The sequence below is a fragment of the Delphinus delphis genome, chromosome 5 (genome assembly GCF_949987515.2).
Source record: "Delphinus delphis chromosome 5, mDelDel1.2, whole genome shotgun sequence".
NCBI lineage: Eukaryota > Metazoa > Chordata > Mammalia > Artiodactyla > Delphinidae > Delphinus > Delphinus delphis.
The window spans coordinates 66,499,696-66,523,334 of NC_082687.1; the positions used below are offsets into that span (position 1 = coordinate 66,499,696).

At 41.2% G+C, this 23,639-nt stretch overlaps 1 protein-coding gene across 3 annotated transcripts in view; it reads left to right on the forward strand.

The window, feature by feature from the left end:
* Nucleotides 1-23,639, forward strand: part of LNX1 (ligand of numb-protein X 1) — a 152,646-nt gene that overhangs the window by 117,788 nt on the left and 11,219 nt on the right. For all 3 annotated transcript variants that reach the window (XM_060012521.1, XM_060012523.1, XM_060012522.1), the window contains one exon: nucleotides 17,362-17,496. In XM_060012521.1, the coding sequence (XP_059868504.1) occupies nucleotides 17,362-17,496 (135 nt within the window). The remainder of the gene's footprint in view (nucleotides 1-17,361; nucleotides 17,497-23,639) is intronic.

Consider the following 23,639-nt stretch of genomic DNA (forward strand, 5'->3'; position numbering starts at 1 on the left):
GGTGGAAAGCCTGAGGCAGAGGGTGCAAGGGGACTTACCCTGCTTCCTCCAGCCACCAGGACAGGAAGTACATGTGGTGCTTTGGTCCCCAAGCTGGGACTTCTGATGGTGCCCCAGTTCCAAGGTGATTCTTAACCTGATGGCCGTCCATCTGCCCTGTGGGGCCTGAGGTCACGCCCTGTGGAGCCGGGGGAGCACAAAACCAGAGTTACAAGAGACATTTCCTTTCTGCACTTTATGCCGTCTATTCCCAAGTTCACATGCCCAGCTCCAACTTCTTTGAACACCACACTTGCATAGACAGCTGCCTGCTTGGTATCTCCATGTGGCTGTCTAAAACACATCTCAAATTTAATGTCCAAAAGTGAACCCTTGACTTCTCCCCGCTCCACCCCTTTCCAAACCTGCTCTTCCTCTCAGTCTTTCCTCACCTCTAGAAATGGCACCGCCATTTTCTCAGTTACTTGGACCAAAAAGAATCGTTACTCTTCTGCATCCCCAGCCTACAATTCATCTCTCACCAACTCCATGGCTTGGATCAGCCAGGCCACCATTATCTTTGGTCTAGGCCACTGCAAGAACCTCTTAACTGGTCTCCTTGCTTCCATATTCCATGCTCCTCGCCTCTCTCTCGACTCAGCAGTTAGAATGACCACTTTACAGAGTCAATTCCACCATGTCGCTTTCTTGCCCTCAGCTCTCTGGCGCTTCCCAAGGCACTCAGATTAAAACTCCAAATCCTTACAGTGACCTGCAAAGCCATGCTAATCTGGTCTTTAGTTGTCTCTGCAACCTCATCTTAAGCAGATGGGGGAGAATTTCTGGTATTCTCCCCCTTGTTTAACCATGCTCAGTCACACTGCCTTCTTGCTATTCCTCAAATATTTTTAAGAACTTTCTCAACTCAAGGCTGGTGTTCTTGCTGTCCCTCTGATCAAAAGACTCTTACAAATGTCTATAGAACTCCTACACTTCACTCAGGTCTCTCCTCAAATGTCACCTCCTCAGAGACACCTTCGCTGACAATCCCACTTAAAGTGGCATCTCCCACCCTCAATTCTCAATTCTGTATCCCCTAATCTTCTTGATCTTCTTTTTTTGGCCATGCCACACGGCTTGTGAGATCTTAGTTCCCCAACCAGGGATTGAACCCATGCCCGCGGCATTGGAAGTGCTAAGTCTTAACCACTGGACCACCAGGGAAGTCCCTAATCTTCTTTATCTTCTACCAACAAATTATTGTATTATTACCTGCCAATCTAGCATAGTATAGTACAATAGAGTATTATATCTCAAGCACTTAGAGATATGCCTGGCAGTAATAGGCACTCAATAAATATTTGAATGAATAAGTTTAGTCAAATTATAAAAATGTATAATTATATATAATTCACACATTAATCCCATCTCATAGGGATATTTTTTGTCAAACCATTTACTGAAGAACAAGCACCAAATCCACTTTTACGTTATTTGTCCCCAAGATAGAACTCTACTTGTTGTCGCCTTGAATTTGCTCAGTGATTATTGGTTGAGCACCTTCTAAGTGCCAAGAGGTGTGTAGTACAACGGTGAACAAGACTGACACAGTCCTGGCCCCTTGGAGCTTGGAATACATTCCCACCTCTCCTCAAATACAGTTAAGTCAGCACTGAGCAGGTGGTGTAGCCTGTATGTGCCAATGGGTGAGAACAGGATATAGACAATGTTTTTGAAAATATTAATCCATGGAAAAGGAAAAGCCCTTGGTTTTTTCTTTGTGAAGAAACTGCACTCTAAGCATGATTTTCTTCTCCTTAAAAAGCAGACTCTTGGGTGATCATCAGTTTTTTTTTCCCTGTTACACTTGTCAACTCCCTCTGCAGGTCAGTCAGTGCAGCTCACATTCTGAAGATGATCTGCCAGCTATCCTTCCCAGTAGGTGAAAGAAAAACTCCCTTACTCACGTCACTTGGAAAATTCTTGATTACACGTGACATTCTACTTTTGTAGATTAGTAACAGAAGAGGAAACTATTTTTTCCCTGAGAAAATTAATTTATGAAATAAAATCTTGCCTAACAGTGGAATTTCCTCAACGATTCTTCTGCTTACCAAACAAAGCCAGTGTGCTTTATAGGCAGAGGAAGAGGAGGGAGAAAAAAAAACAAGCTTGGGCAAAACTAGTTGGAAAAGAAATGGAAAAGGTAGAATGCTGGGCAAACTCAGTTAAGCGATCTCAAGCATGAATTTTATTTGTGAGATACTCGTAACACACACCAAGCTGGGGCGATTAAACTAAGTGCCCTTCAAAAGCTGAGACTCAAATTTCCAACCAATCCGTGGCTGCATTGGCCTTGTGTGTCCACTGCATGAATCATATTTGCCTTACAAAGAAATTCCCAAACAACATGTCCTTTTGGTCATGTTTTCTCCCACAGTCCCACACATTCTGCCTTTTTCTACATTATTTCGGGGAAAAGTTATTACAGAGAAGCCACAACTGTCTTAACTTTGACCAGCTTTCCATATGTGGAGCCCTAACCTTGGCTCACTCAGCAGCAGCCCTAAGGGCCAGGCTCCAGAGTTAGACAGATGGAGAGTTGCACTCCTCTCAGAGACAAACGCGATGGAGACAGAAGCTTCAATTATGGGGCAATTGCCTTATTTAGCAACTTAGTACAACTTTATATTTCTCCCTTGTCAATTTAAGCTTTTTGACTAAAATCTCTCTACGAGAGTTGTTGAACTGTCTGGTGTCATACCTAAAATAATAGAACAAAGATATATGGGCCAAAGGTTTGAGACCCTAGGGGGGAAAAAGACATTTCAACATCCCAAACCTGGGAGGTTCCGCATATATCTACGCAATATTCAATATGAGAATGATCTCTGCTGAGAGTTAGGCCTGTTTTGAGATGCCCTCATCTACCTGCAGTTATGGATCAGTGAATTCATATTTAGGAGTTCAAATATATACAGTTAATAAATGAAGAAAGCAATGATGGATTTCAAATTTGAGTATCTCTTTTTTGTGCCTTTTTTTCTTAGCCAGCTTCCCAGACTCGATGCAGAAGTTGAAATAATTCAAAGCCATTCGCAGAGGTTGTGATACAAGGGGTTTTTGTTAATACTGGCCTGTGTGATTTTTTTTCCCCTCACATGAATTAATATTTAAATGAGAAGTTACTTCACCAAAGAACAATTGACAAGCAGCTTCTTCAGACTTTTTAAAAGAATGTGATAGGCCTTTAGACAGAGCTAGAAATTAAATAATGGACTACTCCATTGCCTACATTTGTTCTAAATATGTGATTCCAGCTCATGAGTTCTGGGGCAGAACTTTTGTCCCCTGGAGCCAGTAAGAATGGCCAAGAAATAAGACCTGACAGTTCTGTGTGTATGTGTGTGTTTTCTAATAGACTAGCACAGCTAATATAAAATCAAATCCCTATCTAAACAAATTTTCTTAATGCAGTATGGTAGTAAATTTAATGCACATAAGACTAAACAGTTTTTTTTAATTTTAAAAACATTCTCTTGAGCTGAATTCTTAGAGTCCAAATGATTTTTATATAGGGCTCCAAATTCCATGCATTCATGATTAAAGCATGACTTGCAAAACTGTTCAGCCTTTCGACTCAGAATTTTATGAGTGAATCTCCTGCCCAGCTACACTCCAAATAGTAGGAGATCTTGAAACTTCACTACCCTTCTCCAACTCTCATATTCCCCTACATGATTTTGTTCTGTTTTTACCACGGAACAGACTCAGAGTAACTTCCAGATACCATAAAAGAAATGGTGTTTGAGAACTTAGGTCATTCTGCTTACTCAGGAATTAATTTCTTATTTTGAACTTGTCACTGACATCTGTATGACCCTGTATAAGTCAGACTGTCATCGTTAATTTCTTAGCACTTATAAGATATGCTTCTGGGAACATAAAGATGTACCTGGAGCTAAAGTCTAGTGGGAAAAATAGATCAAATTGCTGTCTCAAATCTTCTTTTCTACCCTTGTCAAATCCTAAGGTCCTATTCAGCACTTTTCCTCAAACCCTCCTTAATTTCCCTTTTCCTTTGCGAGATTCTGGTCACCCTTAACTCACTAAAGGAGCTGCTGCCTCTCTAGAGAAGATACAATTCTTTTCAGAATGTACCAGGCTCTATGTATGCCAGGTGCTAAAGTCTCGGTGGTGAGCAAGTCAACACACACCAGATTTGCTTTCACTAAGCTCATTTTATAGGGACTAGCAACAAACAGCACACCATCAGCTCATCCTAGAGTTGTAATTCTGGAGCCCTAACTTATTGCTTAGTGAGACTTTTTTTTTTTTAACTTTTTTTATTCAAGTATAGTTGATTTACAATGTTGTATTAATTTCTGCTGTACAGCAAAGTGATTTAGTTATACATATATTTTTTCATATTCTCTTCCATTATGGTTTATCACAAGATAATGAATATAGTTCCCTGTGCTATACAGTAGAACCTTGTTGTTTATCCATTCTATATATAATAGTTTCCATCTGCTAATCCCAAACTCCCCCGTACCCCCTCCCCCTTGGCAGCCACAAGTCTGTTTTCTGTGTCTGTGAGTCTGTTTCTGTTTTGTAGATAAGTTTGTGTCATATTTTTGATTCCACATATAAGTGATATCATGTGATATTTGTCTTTCTGTGTCTGACTTCACTTAGTATGATAATCTCTAGGTCCATCCATGTTGCTGCAAATGGCATTATTTCATTCTTTTTTATGGCTGAGTAATATTCCATTGTATATATATACCACATCTTGTTTATCCATTCATCTGTCGATGGACCCTTAGGTTGCTTCCATGTCTTGGCTATTGTGAATAGTGCTGCTATGAACATAGGGGTGCATGTATCTTTCTGAATTACAGATTTGTCTGGATATATGCCCAGGAGTGGGATTACTGGATCATATGGTAATTCTGTTTTTAGTTTTTTGTGGAACCTCCATACTGTTTTCCACAGTGGCTGCACCAACTTACATTCCCACCAACAGTGCAGGAGGATTTCCTTTTAGTGAGAGAGATTTCTGTTTCTCAAATGTTCTCTTGCTCACTGGCAGGACCGTTAGGCAAGGGTTTTGTTTCTGTACTTCATTGTGCAGTATGTTGCCATGTCAACAGGAATGGCTGACAACTTTGTTATTTTTCTAGCATATCAGTGGGTAACCCTGTTCAGATGCCTCCTGTTGTCTGTATTGCCAGGTAGGGTCCGTGTGCCACATGTGATCTCAGAGCCAGGTTGCACTGCTGTGATGTGTTTCACAGCAGCGTCTTGGGAGCTTCCCTGTCATCTTTCAGTTATGCAGTAATAATGAAGACAGACATCTATGGAGTTCTTGGCTCCATAGAACATAGAGACAATCCCTGTGCACAAGTGAAATGGCAAAATGGGAACCCCATCAGTGGGGTCCCAGGTGCAGCTGGTCCATCCAAAAAAAGTCCCTGCTCTGACGGTCAGACCAGGATTTGTCTTCTAGGTCCAAATCTCATACGCACACCCAACTCAGCTTTTTTACAGCAAGTCGTCAAGAGTTCATCAAGTTTTTGTGGGGACTTGAAAACATATTAAATAGTGAAGAAACTAGGAATACTTGACCTGGAAAGGAAAAGGGATCAGGGAGGGCAATGAGAGCTATTTTCAAATAGGCTTGTCACGTGGAAATTGGTTTGGGGTTGCCCGAGAGGGCATGACTAGAACCAATGGGCAAGCAAGGGAAAGACAAATTTAAACTCAACCTAAGGACAAACTTGCTAATTAGTGCTGTCTAAAAAACTTGCTTATTAGTGCTGCACTGCCTTGGGACACAGTGAGTTCCTTGTCATTGGAGGCACTGAAGCATGAGCTGGGTGACAACACGGCAAGGATTTTGGAGTGGAATTAAAGCACAAACTACAGAGGAAATGTTGGATTAGATGATGTCTGCCATCTCTTCCGTAGCTGTGGCTTCCTGGCTGTGTGCAACCAGTGCTCCACAGTTCCCCGGGGCTTGGTGAGCACAAGATAGATGAACTGAAAATGATACTTGAGCCCTAGCTGGAAGGGGAGCTAAAGTGGGGCAGCCCCTAAAAGTTCAGGAAGAACCATCCCCACAGTTAAAGCTAGGCTGTCTCACTCTGGGATCCTTGGAAAAGACCAGTGGAGAATGCGGATGCAGGATGAATTTTTTTAAAGAAATGGTCATTAAGACCTCTGATGCTAAGGCCTGAACCAAGATGGCAGAGTAGAAGGACGTGCTCTCACTCCCTCTTGTGAGAACACCAGAATCACAACTAGCTGCTGGACAGTCATTGACAGGAAGACACTGGAACTCACCAAAAAATATACCCCACATCCAAAGACAAAGGAGAAGCCACAATGAGACGGTAGGAGGGGTGATTTTGCAATCACAGCAAAATCAAATCCCATAACTGCTGGGTGGGTGACTCACAGACTGGAGAACACTTATACCACAGAAGTCCACCCACTGGAGTGAAGGTTCTGAGCCCCACGTCAGGCTTTCCAACCTGGGGGTCTGGCATGGGAGGAGGAATTCCTAGAGAATCAGACTTTGAAGGCTAGTAGGATTTGATTGCAGGACTTTGACAAGACTGGGGGAAACAGAGACTCCACTCTTGGAGGGCACACACAAAGTAGTGTGTGTGTCGAGACCCAGCAGAAGGAGCAGTGACCCCAGGGGAGACTGAACCAGACCTACCTGCTAGTGTTAGAGGGTCTCCTGCAGAGGCAGGGTGTGGCTGTGGTTCACGGTGCGGACAAGGACACTGGCAGCAGAAGTTCTGGGAAGTACTCCTTGGCGTGAGCCCTCCCAGAGTCTACCATTAGCCTCACCAAAGAGCCCAGGTAGGCTCCAGTGTTGGGTTGCCTCAGGCCAAACAACCAATAGGGAGGGAACCCAGCCCCACCCATCAGCAGTCAAGTGGATTAAAGTTGTACTGAGCTCTGCCCACCAGAGCAACACCCAGCTCTACCCACCACCAGTCCCTCCCATCAGGAAACCTGCACAAGCCTCTTAGATAGCTTCATCCACCAGAGGGCAGACAGCAGAAGCAAGAAGAACTACAGTCCTGCAGCCTGTGGAACAAAAACCACATTCACAGAAAGATAGACAAGATGAAAAGGCAGAGGGCTATGTACCAGATGAAGAAAGGAGATAAAACCCCAGAAAAACAACTAAATGAAGTGGAGATAGGAAACCTTCCAGAAAAAGAATTCAGAATAATGATAGTGAAGATGATCCAGGACTTTGGGGAAAAAATGGCGGCAAAGATTGAGAAGATGCAAGAAATGTTTAACAAACACCTAGAAGAATTAAAGAACAAACAAACAGAGATGAACAATAAAATAACTGAAATGAAAATTACACTAGAAGGAATCAATAGCAGAATAACTGAGGCAGAAGAACGGATAAGTGACCTGGAAGACAGAATGGTGGAATTCACTGCTGCGGAACAGAATAAAGAAAAAAGAATGAAAAGAAATGAAGACAGCCTAAGAGACCTCTGGGACAACTTTAAACGCACCAACATTCACATTATAGTCGTCCCAGAAGGAGAAGAGAGAGAGAAAGGAGCTGAGAAAATATTTGAAGAGATTATAGTTGAAAACTTCCCTAACATGGGAAAGGAAATAGCCACCCAAGTCCAAGAAGTGCAGCAAGTCCCATACAGGATAAACCCAAGGAGAAACACGCCAAGACACATAGTCATCAAATTGGCAAAAATTAAAGGCAAACAAAAATTATTGAAAACAGTAAGGGAAAAATGACAAATAACATAAAAGGGAACTGCCATAAGGTTAACAGCTGATTTCTCAGCACAAACACTACAATCCAGAAGGGAGTGGCATGATATACTTAAAGTGCTGAAAGGGAAGAACCTACAACCAAGATTACTCTACCCGGCAAGAATCTCATTCAGATTCGATGGAGAAATCAAAAGCTTTACAGACAAGCAAAAGCTAAGAGAATTCAGCACCACCAAACCAGCTGTACAACAAATGCTAAAGGAACTTCTCTAAGTGGGAAACACAAGAGAAGAAAAGGACCTACAAAAACAAACCCAAAACAGTTAAGAAAATGGTCATAGGAACATACATATCGATAATTACCTTAAACGTGAATGGATTAAATGCTCCAAACAAAAGACACATGCTTGCTGAATGGATACAAAAACAAGACCCATATATATGCTGTCAACAAGAGACCCACTTCAGACCTAGGGACACGTACAGACAGAAAGTGAGGGGATAGAAAAAGATATTCCATGCAAATGGTAATCAAAAGAAAGCTGGAGTAGCAGTACTCATATCAGAGAAAATAGACTTTAAAACAAAGACTATTACAAGAGACAAGGAAGGACACTACATAATGATCAAGGGATCAATCCAAGTAGAAGATATAACAATTATAAGTATATATGCACCCAACATAGGAGCACCTCAATATATAAGGCAACTGCTAACAGCTATAAAAGAGGAAATCGACAGTAACACAATAGTAGTGGGGGACTTTAACACCTCACTTACACCAATGGACAGATCATCCAAAATGAAAATAAGGAAACAGAAGCTTTAAATGACACAATAGACCAGATAGATTTAATTGATATTTATAGGACATTCCATCCAAAAAACAGCAGATTATACTTTCTTAAGTGTGCATGGAACATTCTCCAGGATAGATCACATCTTGGGTGATCTATCCTGGAGAATAGCCTCAGTGATATTGAAGCCTCAGTAAATTTAAGAAAATTGAAATCATATCAAGCAACTTTTCTGACCACTATGCTATGAGATTAGAAATGAATTACAAGGAAAAAACGTAAAAAACACAAACACATGGAGGCTAAACACTATGTTACTAAATAACCAAGAGATCACTGAAGAAATCAAAGAGGAAATCAAAACATACCTAGAGACAACTGACAATGAAAACACAACAGTCCAAAACCTATGGGATGCAGCAAAAGCAGTTCTAAGAGGTAAGTTTATAGCTATACAAGCCTACCTCAAGAAACAAGAAAAATCTCAAATAAATAATCTAACCTTACACCTAAAGGAACTAGAGAAAGAAAAACAAACAAAACCCAAAGTTAGCAGAAGAAAAGAAATCATAAAGATCAGAGCAGAAATAAATGAAATAGAAACAAAGAAAACAATAGCAAAGATCAGTAAAACTAAAAGCTGGTTCTATGAGAAGATAAACAAAATTGATAAACCATTAGCCAGACTCATCAACAAAAAGAGGGAGCAGACTCAAATCAATAAAATGAGAAATGGAAAAGGAGAATTTACAACAGACACAGCAGAAATACAAAGCATCCTAAGAGACTACTACAAGCAACTGTATGCCAGTAAAATGGACAACTTGGAAGAAATGGACAAATTCTTAGAAAGGTATAACATTCCAAGACTGAACCAGGATGAAATAGAAAATATGAACAGACCAGTCACAAGTAATGAAAGTGAAACTGTGATTAAAAATCTTCCAACAAACAAAAGTCCAGGACCAGATGGCTTCACAGGTGAATTCTATCAAACATTTAGAGAAGAGCTAACACACATCCTTCTCAAACTCTTCCAAAACATTGCAGAGGAAGGAACACTCCCAAACTCATTTTATTAGGCCACCATCAGCCTGATACGAAAACCAAAGATACTACAAAAAAAGAAAATTACAGCCCAATATCACTGATGAATATAGATGCAAAAATCCTCAACAAAATACTGGCAAACAGAATCCAACAACACATTAAAAGTACCATATACTATGATCAAGTGGGATTTATCCCAGGGATGCAAGGATTCTTCAGTATATGCAAATCTATCAATGTGATACACCATAGTAACAAATTGAAGAATAAAAACCATATGATCATCTCAATAGATGCAGAAAAACTTTTGACAAAATTCAACACCCATTTATGATAAAAAAACTCTCTAGAAGGGCTTCCCTGATGGCACAGTGGTTGAGAGTCCCCCTGCTGATGCAGGGGACACGGGTTCGTGCCCCGGTCTGGGAAGATCCCACATGCCGTGGAGAGGCTAGGCCCGTGAGCGATGGCTGCTGAGCCTGCGCGTCTGGAGCCTGTGCTCCGCAAAGGGAGAGGCCACAACTGTGAGAGGCCCGTGTACCGAAAAAAAAAAAAAAGCTCTCCAGAAAGTGAGCATAGAGGGAACCTACCTCAACATAATAAAGGCCATATATGACAGACCCACAGCAAACATCATTCTCAATAGTGAAAACATGAAAGCATTTCCTCTAAGATCAGGAACAAGACAAGGATGTCCACTGTCACTGCTATTATTCAACATAGTTTCGGAAGTCCTAGCCATGGCAATCAGAGAAGAAAAAGAAATAAAAAGAGTACAGATGGGAAAAGAAGAAGTAAAACTGTCACTGTTTGCAGATGACATGATACTATACATAGAGAATCCTAAAGATGCCACCAGAAAACTACTAGAGCTAATCAATGAATTTGGTAAATTTGCAGGATACAAACTTAATGCACAGAAATCTCTTGCATTCCTATACACTAATGATGAAAAATCTGAAAGAAATTAAGGAAACACTCCCATTTACCACTGCAACAAAAAGAATAAAATACCTAGGAATAAACCTACCTAAGGAGACAAAAGACCTGTATGCAGAAAACTATAAGACACTGATGAAAGAAATTAAAGATGATACCAACAGATGGAGAGATATAGCATGTTCTTGGATTGGAAGAATCAATATTGTGAAAATGACTATACTACCCAAAGCAAACTACAGATTCAATGCAATCCTTATCAAATTACCAATGGCATTTTTTACGGAACTAGAACAAAAAATCTTAAAATTTGTATGGAGACACAAAAGACCCCGAATAGCCAAAGCAGTCTTGAGGGGAAAAAAATGGAGCTGGAGGAATCAGACTTCCTGACATCAGACTATACTACAAAGCTACAGTAATCAAGACAATATGGTACTGGCACAAAAACAGAAACATAGATCAATGAAACAAGATAGAAAGCCCAGAGGTAAACCCACACACCTGTGGTCAACTAATCTATGACAAAGGAGGCAAGGATATACAATGGAGAAAAGACAGTCTCTTCAATAAGTGGTGCTGGGAAAACTGGACAACTACATATAAAAGAAAGAAATTAGAACACTCCCTAACACCATACACAAAAATAAACTCAAAATGGATTAGAGACCTAAATGTAAGACGGGACACTATAAAACTCTTAGAGGAAGACATAGAAAGAACACTCTTTGACATAAATCAAAGCAAGCTCTATGTTGATCCACCTCCTTGAGTAATGGAAATAGAAACAAAAATAAACAAATGGGACCTAACGAAACTTCAAAGCTTTTGCACAGCAAAGGAAACCATAAACAAGATGAAAAGACAACCCTCAGAATGGGAGAAAATATTTGCAAACGAATCAACGGACATAGGATTTATCTCCAAAATATATAAACAGCTCATGCAGCTCAATATTAAAAAAACAAACCACCCAATCCAAAAATGGGCAGAAGACCTAAATAGACATTTCTCCAAAGAAGACATACAGATGACCAAGAAGCACATGAAAAGCTGCTCAACATCACTAATTATTAGAGAAATGCAAATCAAAACCAGTTAGAATGGGCACCATCAGAAAATCTACAAACAACTGCTGGAGAGGGTGTGGAGAAAAGGGAACCCTCTCGCGCTGTTGGTGGGAATGTAAACTGATTCAGCCACTATGGAGAACAGTATGGAGGTTCCTTTAAGAACTAAAAATAGAATTACCATATGGTCTAGCAATCCCACTGCTGGGCATATACCCAGAGAAAACCACAATTCAAAAAGACACATGCCCCCCAATGTTCATTGCAGCACTACTTATAATAGCCAGGTCATGGAAGCAACCTAAATGCCCAGCGACAGACAAATATATAAAGAAGATGTGGTACATATATGCAATGGAATATTACTCAGCCATAAAAAGGAACGTAATTGGGTCATTTGTTGAGATGTGGATGGATCTAGAGACTGTTATACAGAGTGAAATAAGTCAGAGAAAAACAAATATCATATATTAACACATATATGTGGAACCTAGAAAAATTGTACACGTGAACCAGCTTGCAGGGCAGAAATCGAGACACAGATGTAGAGAACAAACGTATGGACACCAAGGGGGAAAGCGGCAGGTTGGGGGAGGGATCGTGGTGGTGGTATGAGTTGGGAGATTGGGATTGACGTGTATACACTGATGTGTATAAAATGGATGACTAATAACAACCTGCTGTATAAAAAAAAAATACAGAAAATCTATTTATTAGGTTTATAGATGTGTGTAATTAAAAAACACTACTGTTACCTTGAAAAAAAAAGATATATAAGAAAATCGCTGATTGTTAGTGTTGGTGTTTTATTCCGTAAAATAACCAAACTCTTACTGCTTTTCATAGTTTAACAGTTAATTCTCTTGGCTTATAGCTGGTATTGAAAAATCACAATCCCTCTCTCAGATTCCAGACCTGAGCCAGCCTTAGACCCAGATTCTATCAAATACAGTGGAGTCTATGACCTCTTGAGGATAGAAACTATAATGCCATGGGAAGAGTTACATAGCAGCAAATTTTTTCAGTCTTCCCACAGAGTGACCTATGGCTGGGATATTCCTTTGAAGGGATAGGAAGAGTTATTGCATCTTGCACGTGACATGTAACGTTCTATTATATACTACAGTATCTTTGGAAATAAAAAATAAAACTATAATTATTTGTTAAAAAAAAAGAAAAGACCTCTGATGCTAATGGCTGGAGCACTAAGTAGAGACGAACTCTGTAAATAGCTTATTATTATAAATCCAACTACAGCTCTTATCTCTGTAAGAAGAGGGACCTCCAGTCAAGTGGGTCTATACTATGTCATAAAGGGGGCCGTGTACATGGTCTGTCTGCTGAGGGCAGCACAATCTCAATGCCCAACAGTCAGTTTGGAGTCCTCTGTTTTATGTGTTTGTGTAGAACTATACCCTGTGGCATTGAGGGGGCACGAGTGTGGTAGCCCTTAACTTGATATTTTATGAAGCTAATATATCAATGCAGTGACCAAACCCACATGAATTACAGTTCACCAAATGTTTTTTTTAAGCATATGCATATATATATATATATATATATATATATATGGTTAAAAAGCAGCAAATGCTAGAGTACATTTGGTTTAACTCCAGTCTTCCTTCGCAAATGAATAGGTAGAGCCTTTGGCTACGTCACACCTTGAAGTACAGGTACTCTATCAACTCTTGCTCTGCCCTAGTTATTACTGGCTAAACAGCCCCCGCATGGGCCCATGCAACACTGGGTCAGTACAAAGTCTCCCTGGGCTCACAGCTCTGCAAAATGCCTCTCCTGGCCCCTTGTGCAGTGGCATCTTTGATTTACATCTCTCTGTGAAGCTTCTGGTCCGTGTTGCATCCTGCCGTTCTTATGAACCATAGTGGATTTTGTAGAGAAAAGAGCCGTTTCCAAGGTGAACGCGATGGAAGATGCTTGCCCTGTGAGGCATTAGTGTAGCGCTCTCAGACTCTTCCTTCCAACTGTAAGAGATGGGATCGTATTATTTTGAAATGGGCTAAATATAAATGAGGCTGCCGGCCTATGGCTGCCTTCCGTGACCTCTGCTTACTCCCATCGTATAAACAATATAGGCAGTTTTGAGTCAAATCTCAAAAGCGCAGAGAGAAAGTCATCACACAAAACAAAGACAAGCCTTTCCATGAGAAATGCTACTCGGTTTTAGCCCTCTGGTTTTCTCTGAATATGAGATTTGTCCTGTTTTTTTCAGCTGGAAGCAATTGGTCCCACCTCAGGAGACTCCTTTGTGTGCTACCCATATCTCTTTCCTGGCCCCTGCTTCTGACTCTCCCTGAAGTAGGACAAGCTCTCTGAGGGCAGGAGCCATGTTCCCAAGGCTCTTAGTGCAGTGGCTGGTCCAGAGCAGGCACCTGTCAGCCACAGGGACAGAATGTTTGTAGAAGAGACCTGCCAACAAGCGGAGGTCCACAGGGGAGAACATAGAGGCCAGCAGAATCCCTTCCCCCTAGCCAAAGAAAGGAGAAGAGGGAGTTAATGCTTGGGCTCTTAGAGTAGAAAGAAAATGATACAGCAGCCAGGCTGTGCAACTGGTAACCACTGTGTCCAGAATTTGTCTAGATCTAGAATGTTTAAGGGAGAGAAGAGAAGAGAGGAGAGGAAAAAGTAAAAAGGATTTACCTCTAGCCTGGTCTGCCACTTGAAAGAGTCACAATTGTTTAACAGTCCTTTTGCCCAAATTACAGCATCCCAAGAAATGCAAGAAAGATGCTGTGCTCCCTCTTCCTTTGAGTGTTGGTTATTTTTTTAAAATTTATTTTTGTTTGTTTATTTTTTGGCTGCGTCGGTCTTAGTTGCGCCATGCGGGATCTTCACTGAGGCATGCATAATCTTTTGTTGCAGCGCCCGGGCTTCTCTCTAGTTGTGGCGTGTGGGTTTTCTCTTCTCTAATTGTGGTATGTGGGCTCTAGAACACTTGGACTCTGCAGTTGTGGCACATGGGCTCCGGAGTGCGTGGGCTCTGCAGTTGGCAGCACACAGTCTCTCTAGTTGAGGCACGCGAGCTCAGTAGTAGTGGCCTGCGGGCTTAGGTTCCCCATGGCGTGTGGGATCTTAGTTCCCCGACCAGGGATAGAACCTGTGTCCCTTGCATTGGAAGGCGGATTCTTTACCACTGGACAGTCAGGGAAGTCCCGAGGTTTGTCATTTAAATGACAGGCCTGCTGCCCCCATCTTCCTGGCACAGATTATGTGAGTATGAAATAAACAAGTTCGTGCCATTCTCTCCTTCATTCAGTCTTTCTGTGATGCCCCTCTTCTCACACTCACCTCACATTCACACCAGTGGAAAGAAAGGCTATCTGGTGCTAAGGGCCATTTCTTGACACTGAATCCAGCTATTGCTGAGAATTAGAGCCAGGATAAACACATTAGCCCATTTTCCACCTTCAACTTCAAATGCTTGGTAAGAAAGCATCAAATAGAATCTCTCTGAGAGCAATTTATAAGGTGGCTGGTAAGAGCTGGAGATCCAGCCTTGCAGGGAATTTATTTCCAAGTAAGTTGATACCAGGGCTATTTATTGGGGTGTATTCCCGCCAAAGTCGGCATTTGAAAATCCAGTGAGAAATTCGTGCTGGAAAATGCGAATTAAATAGCTCTTAGGCTACTTCTTGGCATTTGGGATTTTGCATAGCAAGTTGATTCAGTATGTAAAAGTCTCAGATTTTCTCAATTATCATGAGCTGGTTGGGCCTGCCACTGCTGCTGGTCCTGAATTGACATGGTACAACATGTGGGCCTGGACACAAACCCACCGCCACCACTGAGATCCTTCAAAACGTCGGAGTTTCCCTGAAGATAAGGAGCGCATCTGGGCTCAGCAGTTGAAGTTTTGACTTGAATGTTTGCCACTTCTTATCTTTTAGTAATTTTTCCTTCAGAAAGTTCCAAATGAGATAACCTCATTTGGATAAGTGAGGCCTACGGTATAAAGAAAGAGACAGTTATTACAAAATATTCTTCCAAGAACTCAGTTTAGTTGGTTAATACCATAGTTCTTCATGTCAGCTTACTTCAGTATTGTTTCCTGGGCTTGTTATTTTTTATCCTGTTGTGACACAGGCTTTATATATGATGAGAGACACCAGGGAATTCAAGATAGGCAAATGAGCAGAGGAAGGGTATGTAAGTGATGACTGGGCAGGGCAGCAGAGGTGATGATGTGAAGGAGAGTGAGTGAAGGACTTAGACTTTCTTTGTAGGGTTTCCTACGTTTATGTGAAATGAGTCAACCCTCCTGGCCCACCATCCACCATGATGTTTACAATAGACACTGCACTTCAGCAGGTGTTTTTAAACATTCATCTCATGTATAGCCACCCAACTGATGACCCCTAAGCTTCTTCAAGAGATCGCCGAGAAGAGACATTAATATAAGAATATAAGGCTCTTAGTGCAGTGGCTAAGTCATGAAGGTTTGGGCTGGACAACTGTGGGGATTTGATCTATTGGTGGGTTCTTATTGCTTAAGGTTGTAAGACAAGGTCCCTGTTCCGGAGAGTGGGAGCGATGAGAAGGAAGCTGCGGAGAGGCAGGAAGCGAATATCTCCACTCCCATTGTCTGAGCCCATGGAGAAGAGCGTGGACTTTCCATGGCCTCCTTTCACGACCTGACTTGTCCATGGTGTGACATCTGTGCCTGTGAAGCAAGAGGGCAGGCAGGCCACTGTCCGTCTGTGCTGTGATACGGAGCCATCTGGGGATGAGATGTAGAGGGGAGAACTTATTCCTCTCTTCTCCGCCTTCCTTGTCCTCAAACCTAGCCTTTCCTGGTTTCTAATCAAATCTAGTCATGACTTAGCCACGGTCAGCTTTTACTCAAGTGACAGGGAGGTCAGCAGACTACTTCATCTTGGACCATCAGGGAGCCTTGTTCTGGACGTCTCACAGGTCCAAGGTCTGTTCTATCTGGCCTTCAGATCTGGAACCTCAATAGTCAGCAGTTCTGGAATAATGACCCACACTCTCAGACACAAGTGAAACTCATCTGTGGCAGAGAGCCAACAGGTAAATTTATGGTGTGGAATGAACCTTCCTAATAATCAGTGCATTTGCTATTTGCAATGCTCTGTCCAAGTGTCAGGGTACATAGCAGAGAGGACTAGTCATCACAATTAGCGGCTGTCACATAAAAAAGGATCAAGGGAAAGGCGTTTGATCAGGCTGCATTATAACCTGCCGTCATCCTCAGATTTCTGAAACGCTCATCCTTTCCAATGCCCCAATGTTTGAAACTGTCAGACACAGGATTCCTCTTCCTGCAGTGGTGGTGTTGCTGCCACCAACTCCATTTCTTTTTCTTTATTGTTTACCTGTGTCTTAGACCTTTGATCTGGGATTTGGGCTGGGCTACCACTTTACGCTGTACATTCTGTTCTAGCTGGAAAGTCCTACAGACATGGCTTGTGTGCAGTGGCGCCCATTCATTAAACATAAATTAGCGACGTCCAACAGTGTCTTTTCAAAGACTGTTGAATGAGTCAAACCTTCCCTAGTTTTTCCCTTGAAGCGACGTTCATTACCCGATTTAGGGATAAAGGAAATAACTCAAGTTCTTGCTAAATTACAAAGCGGGCATGGCCATGGAAAATACTAGAAATAATTTTTTTTCATAAAAGTAAAACCAAACTCATATCTTGGTAAGCCACTGGTGCTGGGTGCTTTGAATGGAAGCTCAGAGTGGCTAACACCTGTGTCTTATCACACAGGCCAGTGAAAGGCGCATTCACCTCGTCGTGTCCCGCCAGCATCGGCAGCGGAGTCCTGACATCTTTCAGGAAGCTGGCTGGAACAGCAGCGGCAGCTGGTCCCCAGGCCCAGGGGACAGGAGCAACACTCCCAAGGTGAGGCCCAGTCCACAGCTCCTGCAGGGAGCTCTTTCTTGGGAAGGCTGCATACTTGAACATTTTTGAGTGTCACCTCTGTACTTCATCACTTAAACACTATTTGACTTGTCTTGTAAAATGGAAAGCGCCAAATCCCATCTTTGAGAACTGGTGAGATAACAGGTGTCTTTCATCCAAGCAGGAGAGAGGAAGGTGCATGAGAGTGTTGAAACCTGATCTTGAAAACCAGACCTCATATGGGGACCTAATTTCTAGCCTAAGCCAGATGGATGTCGTGTTTTTCCAACAGGCATTTTGTTTAAGGACTGCTCCCATTCACTTTGCAGTGAAGCAAGAGGTTTGCTTGGTTTCTAGTTTTTGAAGTTCCCAGTCTGCCTGAAAATTAATGATTCCCCTTTAGTAAGTTTGTTTTTGCAAGAAGGACCCAGGAAGATAATAAAAACACTTGAAGTTCATGTAACATTAGGGAGCGGTGGGATTGGGACAAACCAGAGAGCATATGTCCTTCTGGCGTTAAATTCCAGAAAAATTTTAAAACACTGTGGATGAAGCGGAATGCATCTCTAGGCAGAATGCCTCCTTCAGGGCAGCAAAGTGTAGCCTATCTTTAAGTGAGGTGACTCAGTGCGATACGTACTTCTGTCATGGCTTTTATTAGAGGCAATACTGTAACCTCTCCATTTGGATGGGGATCTAAGCAACACAAACCTTGTTTAGTGCAAATTCAGTGTCCTATAGCCTTAGCTTGGCATCCTGTTGTGATGGCAATGAGCTTCTAGCCATCATTCCTCCTGGGACCTGGTTTCGTTAAATCACTTGTCGCTAAAATCTTATAGGTAGCCCATTCGTCTTGCAACAGAGATTAAGGAATGCCTACATTCTACATAAGGCTGTGTTTCAGTTTGGAATAGCTCATGAGTTTGAGTTTTTGAGCAGTGGATACAGAAACAGTACTCAAATTTTTGATTTTGGAATACCTCTGCTTTTATATACTGTTAACTGCACAGCCTACAGAGCTATACCACCTCTCCTTTCTCCAGCCAGCCAGACAGCCATGCCCCATAAATCCATAAATTTCAGGTTTATTTACAATAAACAATCTAGAAAACCCAAGTACCTCCTGCTAAAACCTCTTATGGATAAGGACTCCCTGGTGTCTTTTGGCTAATAAATACCATTAGTGTTTAAATTAAACCAATGGTATTTATTAATGGAAAACTAGCTTGTTAGCTCAATTAATTAAAGTTTTAATCCGATTATAGTTGAGTTAACTAGACCATATTATATTCTGGTTCATTACACCGCTAAGAACACAGCTTCCACCAGCACTGGGGGCGTTATATTCCCTTCCGCCTAACCATCATGAATCATGGAAACAGCCGAAGTCATCTGAAAATATTTTTGCTGCAACCTCCTGTCATGTGTCCAGTTCCTGGAAAACATATATAACAGACTGGCCTAGTGGGAACCTGTAATTATTTTCATTTTAATGTATAGTTCTATCTGCCTTCTGAAATGTACACACACACACACACTGGCATATTTAAAACTAAACTAAGACACATAGACATTTGATGACTTAGTTTTTTATGATCCTACTAAAGTTTTATTTAGGAAGCAACATGGCTTTTTGAAAGTAGGAGCTTAAATGATTCAAAGAAATACCAAAGGCGGCAAACCAAGATTTGTGAGACAGAGAAGTTTTTAGCCAATTGAAAAGTTAAAGAATGACAGGCATCAAATTTAGGAGTGTGGTTACCTCTGTGGGAGAGGAAAGGGAACGTGACCAGAGGAAAATCACAGAGGGACTTGAGCTGCACACAGGACCTGTATTTCTGAGGCTGCGTTGCAGAGTACACGGGTAGGTCATTATGTTCATCTTTATACTTTTATTATACGTCTGAAATGTTTTCTTTTAAAAATCCAAAGCAAACAGTCCATAACGTATTTTAAGAGCTGAATGATGAGTGTACAGGTGCCCGTGATACTTTTTAATCAGTTTGAACTGTGTCATAAAAAATTATATTTTTAAACATTAGGGAATAGTCTGAGGTCTCCACAGTAGGGAAGGGGGTGGGGACAGAACACGGGTGGAAAAGAAGATCTCTGTCGTATGTAGCTCTTCTTCTCCCAACCAAAGCTAGGCAACTCTGGGTGTGAAGGGTTCGGGGTGTCAAGGGATGATGACTCGGGTTTTTCTGTCCCTAACATGGATCTCTCTCTGGTGGGGAACCGAGTGGCTGTCAGAGGCACAGGACACCTTGATTTGGGGTAGCCCAGACATTCATGCTGAGCCTGTACCTGCTCGACAAAACATCCCTGTGCTCAGTGCAGCAAGACTGCTTGGTAAGCACTGAGGAGGTGTGATGGAAAGACTCTGTCTCCAGGGACTTGTATATGAAAGCATAGACAGCACATCTCTGCAGCCGGGTGGACATAGCTTTCAGCATTCAAATCTTATATGTCATGTATTTTATTTGACAGCGTTAAAGTTGGTTTGAGTTCTCTATTCAGTGAGACAAATTCTTTCTGGAATAATTGGGTAATTAATTCTTTCATGTGTGTTTTTCTGACCATCACCTGAAACTTGATAGATTAATTTATATCACGTGTTTAAATGGTACCTCTAAAAGCAGAGCGGTGTACAGGGGAGAGCAAGGATTTAGGGTCAGACATCCTAGGTTTCAGCACTCAATCTTTCTCCTGCCAGTTGTGATTCATTGATCAAATTTTTTTTTAATGGTGAGCCTTGTTTTTCCTGGCCTGACACATGGAAGTAAACAACAAATAATTTTTTCTTTTCCTAAAGGAGTAGCTGTCCAGTCTGTACATTATTCAGGCAATATTTATTCATGACAAAATAAGTAAGGCCTCAGTAACACGCCCTATTAACTGGAGTGGCAGGAGAGAAGCCAATGGAACTTCTGGAATATTTCATAGGATATGTCATTTTGCTGCTTTCACATGAATTTAATAACACATTTTTTAACCAAAGTATCCTCAGATAAAAGCTGTATCTTCCATTTAACTGCATTTCTTTTAGCCACAGGTTTGCTGTATGTGGGCATTCTGACCCATTTTATAGATGAAGTCAGAGGAACCTGGAGTGATTACAGTGTTATAAAATCTCTCGCTTATTACTATTAGAACCCAAATAGCGCTTCCCTGGTGGCGCAGTGGTTGAGAATCTGCCTGCCTATGCAGGGGACACGGGTTCAAGCCCTGGTCTGGGAAGATCCCATGTGCCGCCAAGCAACTAGGCCCGTGCGCCACAACTACTGAGCCTGCGTGTCTGGAGCTTGTGCTCCGCAACAAGAGCGGCCGCGACACTGAGGTCCGCGCACCGCGATGAAGAGTGGCCCCAGCTCACTGCAACTAGAGAAAGCCCTCGCACAGAAACGAAGACCCAACACAGCCAAAAATTAATTAATTAATTTTTTAAAATTATATAGAACCCAAATAGCAACAAACGATGTTCAAACTTTCTACTAGAAAGGCAATTAAATTATTGGAATTTTTTTCACCTGGGTAAACGTTATAAATACTGTATTGCTAAAACCCAGTACTGGATGAATTGTGGGAAATTAGCATTTTCACAGCGTGTTGTTGAGATTATAAATGATAGAGCTGTTTCAAAGGTAATTTATCAATATCTATCAAAATGTTAAATGCTCAGGCTCTTTGATTTAGCAGTTATACTTCTAGGACATTAGCCTGAAGAAATATTTACACAAGTGCACAAGATATGTGTGTCTAAGGATATTCACAGTGACACTGTTTAATTTCGTGAAAGACTAAAAAACCCAAAAGGTCACTAATGGTGGATATGGCATATTCACACAATGAAATACTAGGCAGCTGTTCAAGAAGAGATAAAGAGTGTGTGTGTGTGTGTGTATTTACATCATAAAAGATGTCCTTATTTTCCAGAGCATTCCATATGTGTATAAGGCATCACCTTGAGAGATTGACTAACTACCCCTACAATACCCCAGGCCCTCTAGAAATAATGGAGTTAAGCCCTTCTTTGAGAGCACAGGGAATAAATGCCTTATGAATATCCCCAGGAACAAGCTGAAGCAGCAGGGCAGCCTGTTGGAGTCTCTGGGTTTAAAGCTTTGCCCTGAGTTGGGGGCATTTCAGAACTGCCTGCATCTCCAAGCTGGGATATTTTTTTTTTTTTTTTTTTTTTTTTTTTTTTTTACTGTTGTGGCATCTCCCATTGCGGAGCACAGGCTCCGGACGCGTAGGCTCAGCGGCCATGGTTCACAGGCCCAGCCGCTCCGCGGCATGCGGGATCTTCCTGGACCAGGGCACGAACCCGTGTCCCCTGCATCGGCAGGCGGACTCTCAACCACTGCGCCACCAGGGAAGCCCAAGATCTTTTGAGAGATATTTGTGGTTAAAGGAAGAGACATTCTGAATCTAATTGCTTTTTAAAAAGGAAAAGTCATGTACTAAGGACAGATCTTGAGATCCTCTCCAAGTCTACTCCTTTGCCTCAGCTGGAATGCTAGGACCACTATGTTCATACTGTTACTTGCTTGTCTTGTCTTGAAACTTTTCTCTGAAGAAAGCCCCATTTCAGTTTTACAGTCCTCATCTGACAACCAATCTCTACCGGGCACTTCAAAGTTCTAAGGTTCATATAAACACAACCCAGACCTTACAAGTACTAATTGTAACATATACCTTGCTATAATCTTAATTTCCAATTTATTATTCTATTACTATCAAAAACAATGTGGCAATTTGCAATTCATCCATCCATTTATTCGACAAACATGTACTTATCATCATCAATGTGTTAAACACAATGTTCAGGGCTAGGGATACAGTCACAGGGCATTACTGTATACAGTAAGGCCATTAAAACAGACGTGGGTTATTTAAAACCATAGGAAATCATCAGATAATAAATGCACAAAAATCCTAGGCTTATCTTGCTTCATAATGAAGCATTAAAAATTGATTCTGTACATGCAAGCATTAGTTCTGTATAATGTCAACCATCAAATTTACAGAAGTTTGATTATAATTCATTTGATTTGTTGCATAGATAATATATTCACAGGGTTCAAAAAATGGAAAGTATATATTAAGTTTCTCACCCTTCCCTGATCTGCCCAGTTTCCCCCTCCACCCCCATGAAGCCACTTTTTCTTCCGGAATTTCTTTATGAAAATGCAAGTATCAGTACAAATTCTTATTTCCCTCCTTTTTTTAAAAAAAATGAAAGGTAGTATACTTGTATTTTGTTCTGTAGCTTGGTTATTTTTGTCAGATGTGTTTTTAAATTTTCTTTCTTTAGATAGAACTATAAGCTATGTTTTGAACCATAGACTTTTGGAGGTTTGATCAAGTGTTATAAGTATTTATTTGCAGAGCAAATGCCCATCTAGTCTCCTAGGTCACTGCCCAAGCAGGAAGGAGAATAGCTTTTTTGAAAAATATATATTGATACATATTCATTGATAAAGCAGTACCCTTGACCTACTCTTATTGCTTCAAGATAATGTTGAATGTGGCTTCAATGTTTTTAATCTAGTGTTGTTGAATCAAACCACAATTAATTTGCTTTTGAAAAGTTGGTCTACATTGTGTATTACATAATGTATATATTATGTTTTATGTAATAAAATTAAAGGCTATAACTGCACATTATTTAGGACTGCTAAAGTAAGAGTAAAGTTGTCAGCTGGGGCAAACCTAGATATTGGTGAGATTTTAGAGTATAATATCTAGGAAATTCATTATTTTTCTTTGAGGATTTCTGTAATTGATTACCTGCATAAATTAAACTGGAACTATTTAATTTAAATATGGTTACATTTTAACCTAGAAAAACTTCCTGATATTCATGCATGACGAGAGTTTTACGAAACGTTGATTCACTGTATCAGGAATAAATGGATCACCTGAAAAATTTTGGGTGCAATTCACTTTGTATACTTAATATTTCTCCAGTGGTCTCCAACCTATTCCTCTTCCCATTTTTTACTTCTCTCATTTGGAATATAAATTTTCTCTGAGTCAGCCTAAGGAATTTGGGACAATGTAACTCTGTTGAGAGTGAGGACCAAGTGAGGCGTTCTCTGCCTCTCTCTCCCTCCTTCTCTCTATGTACGACCAAGAACCAC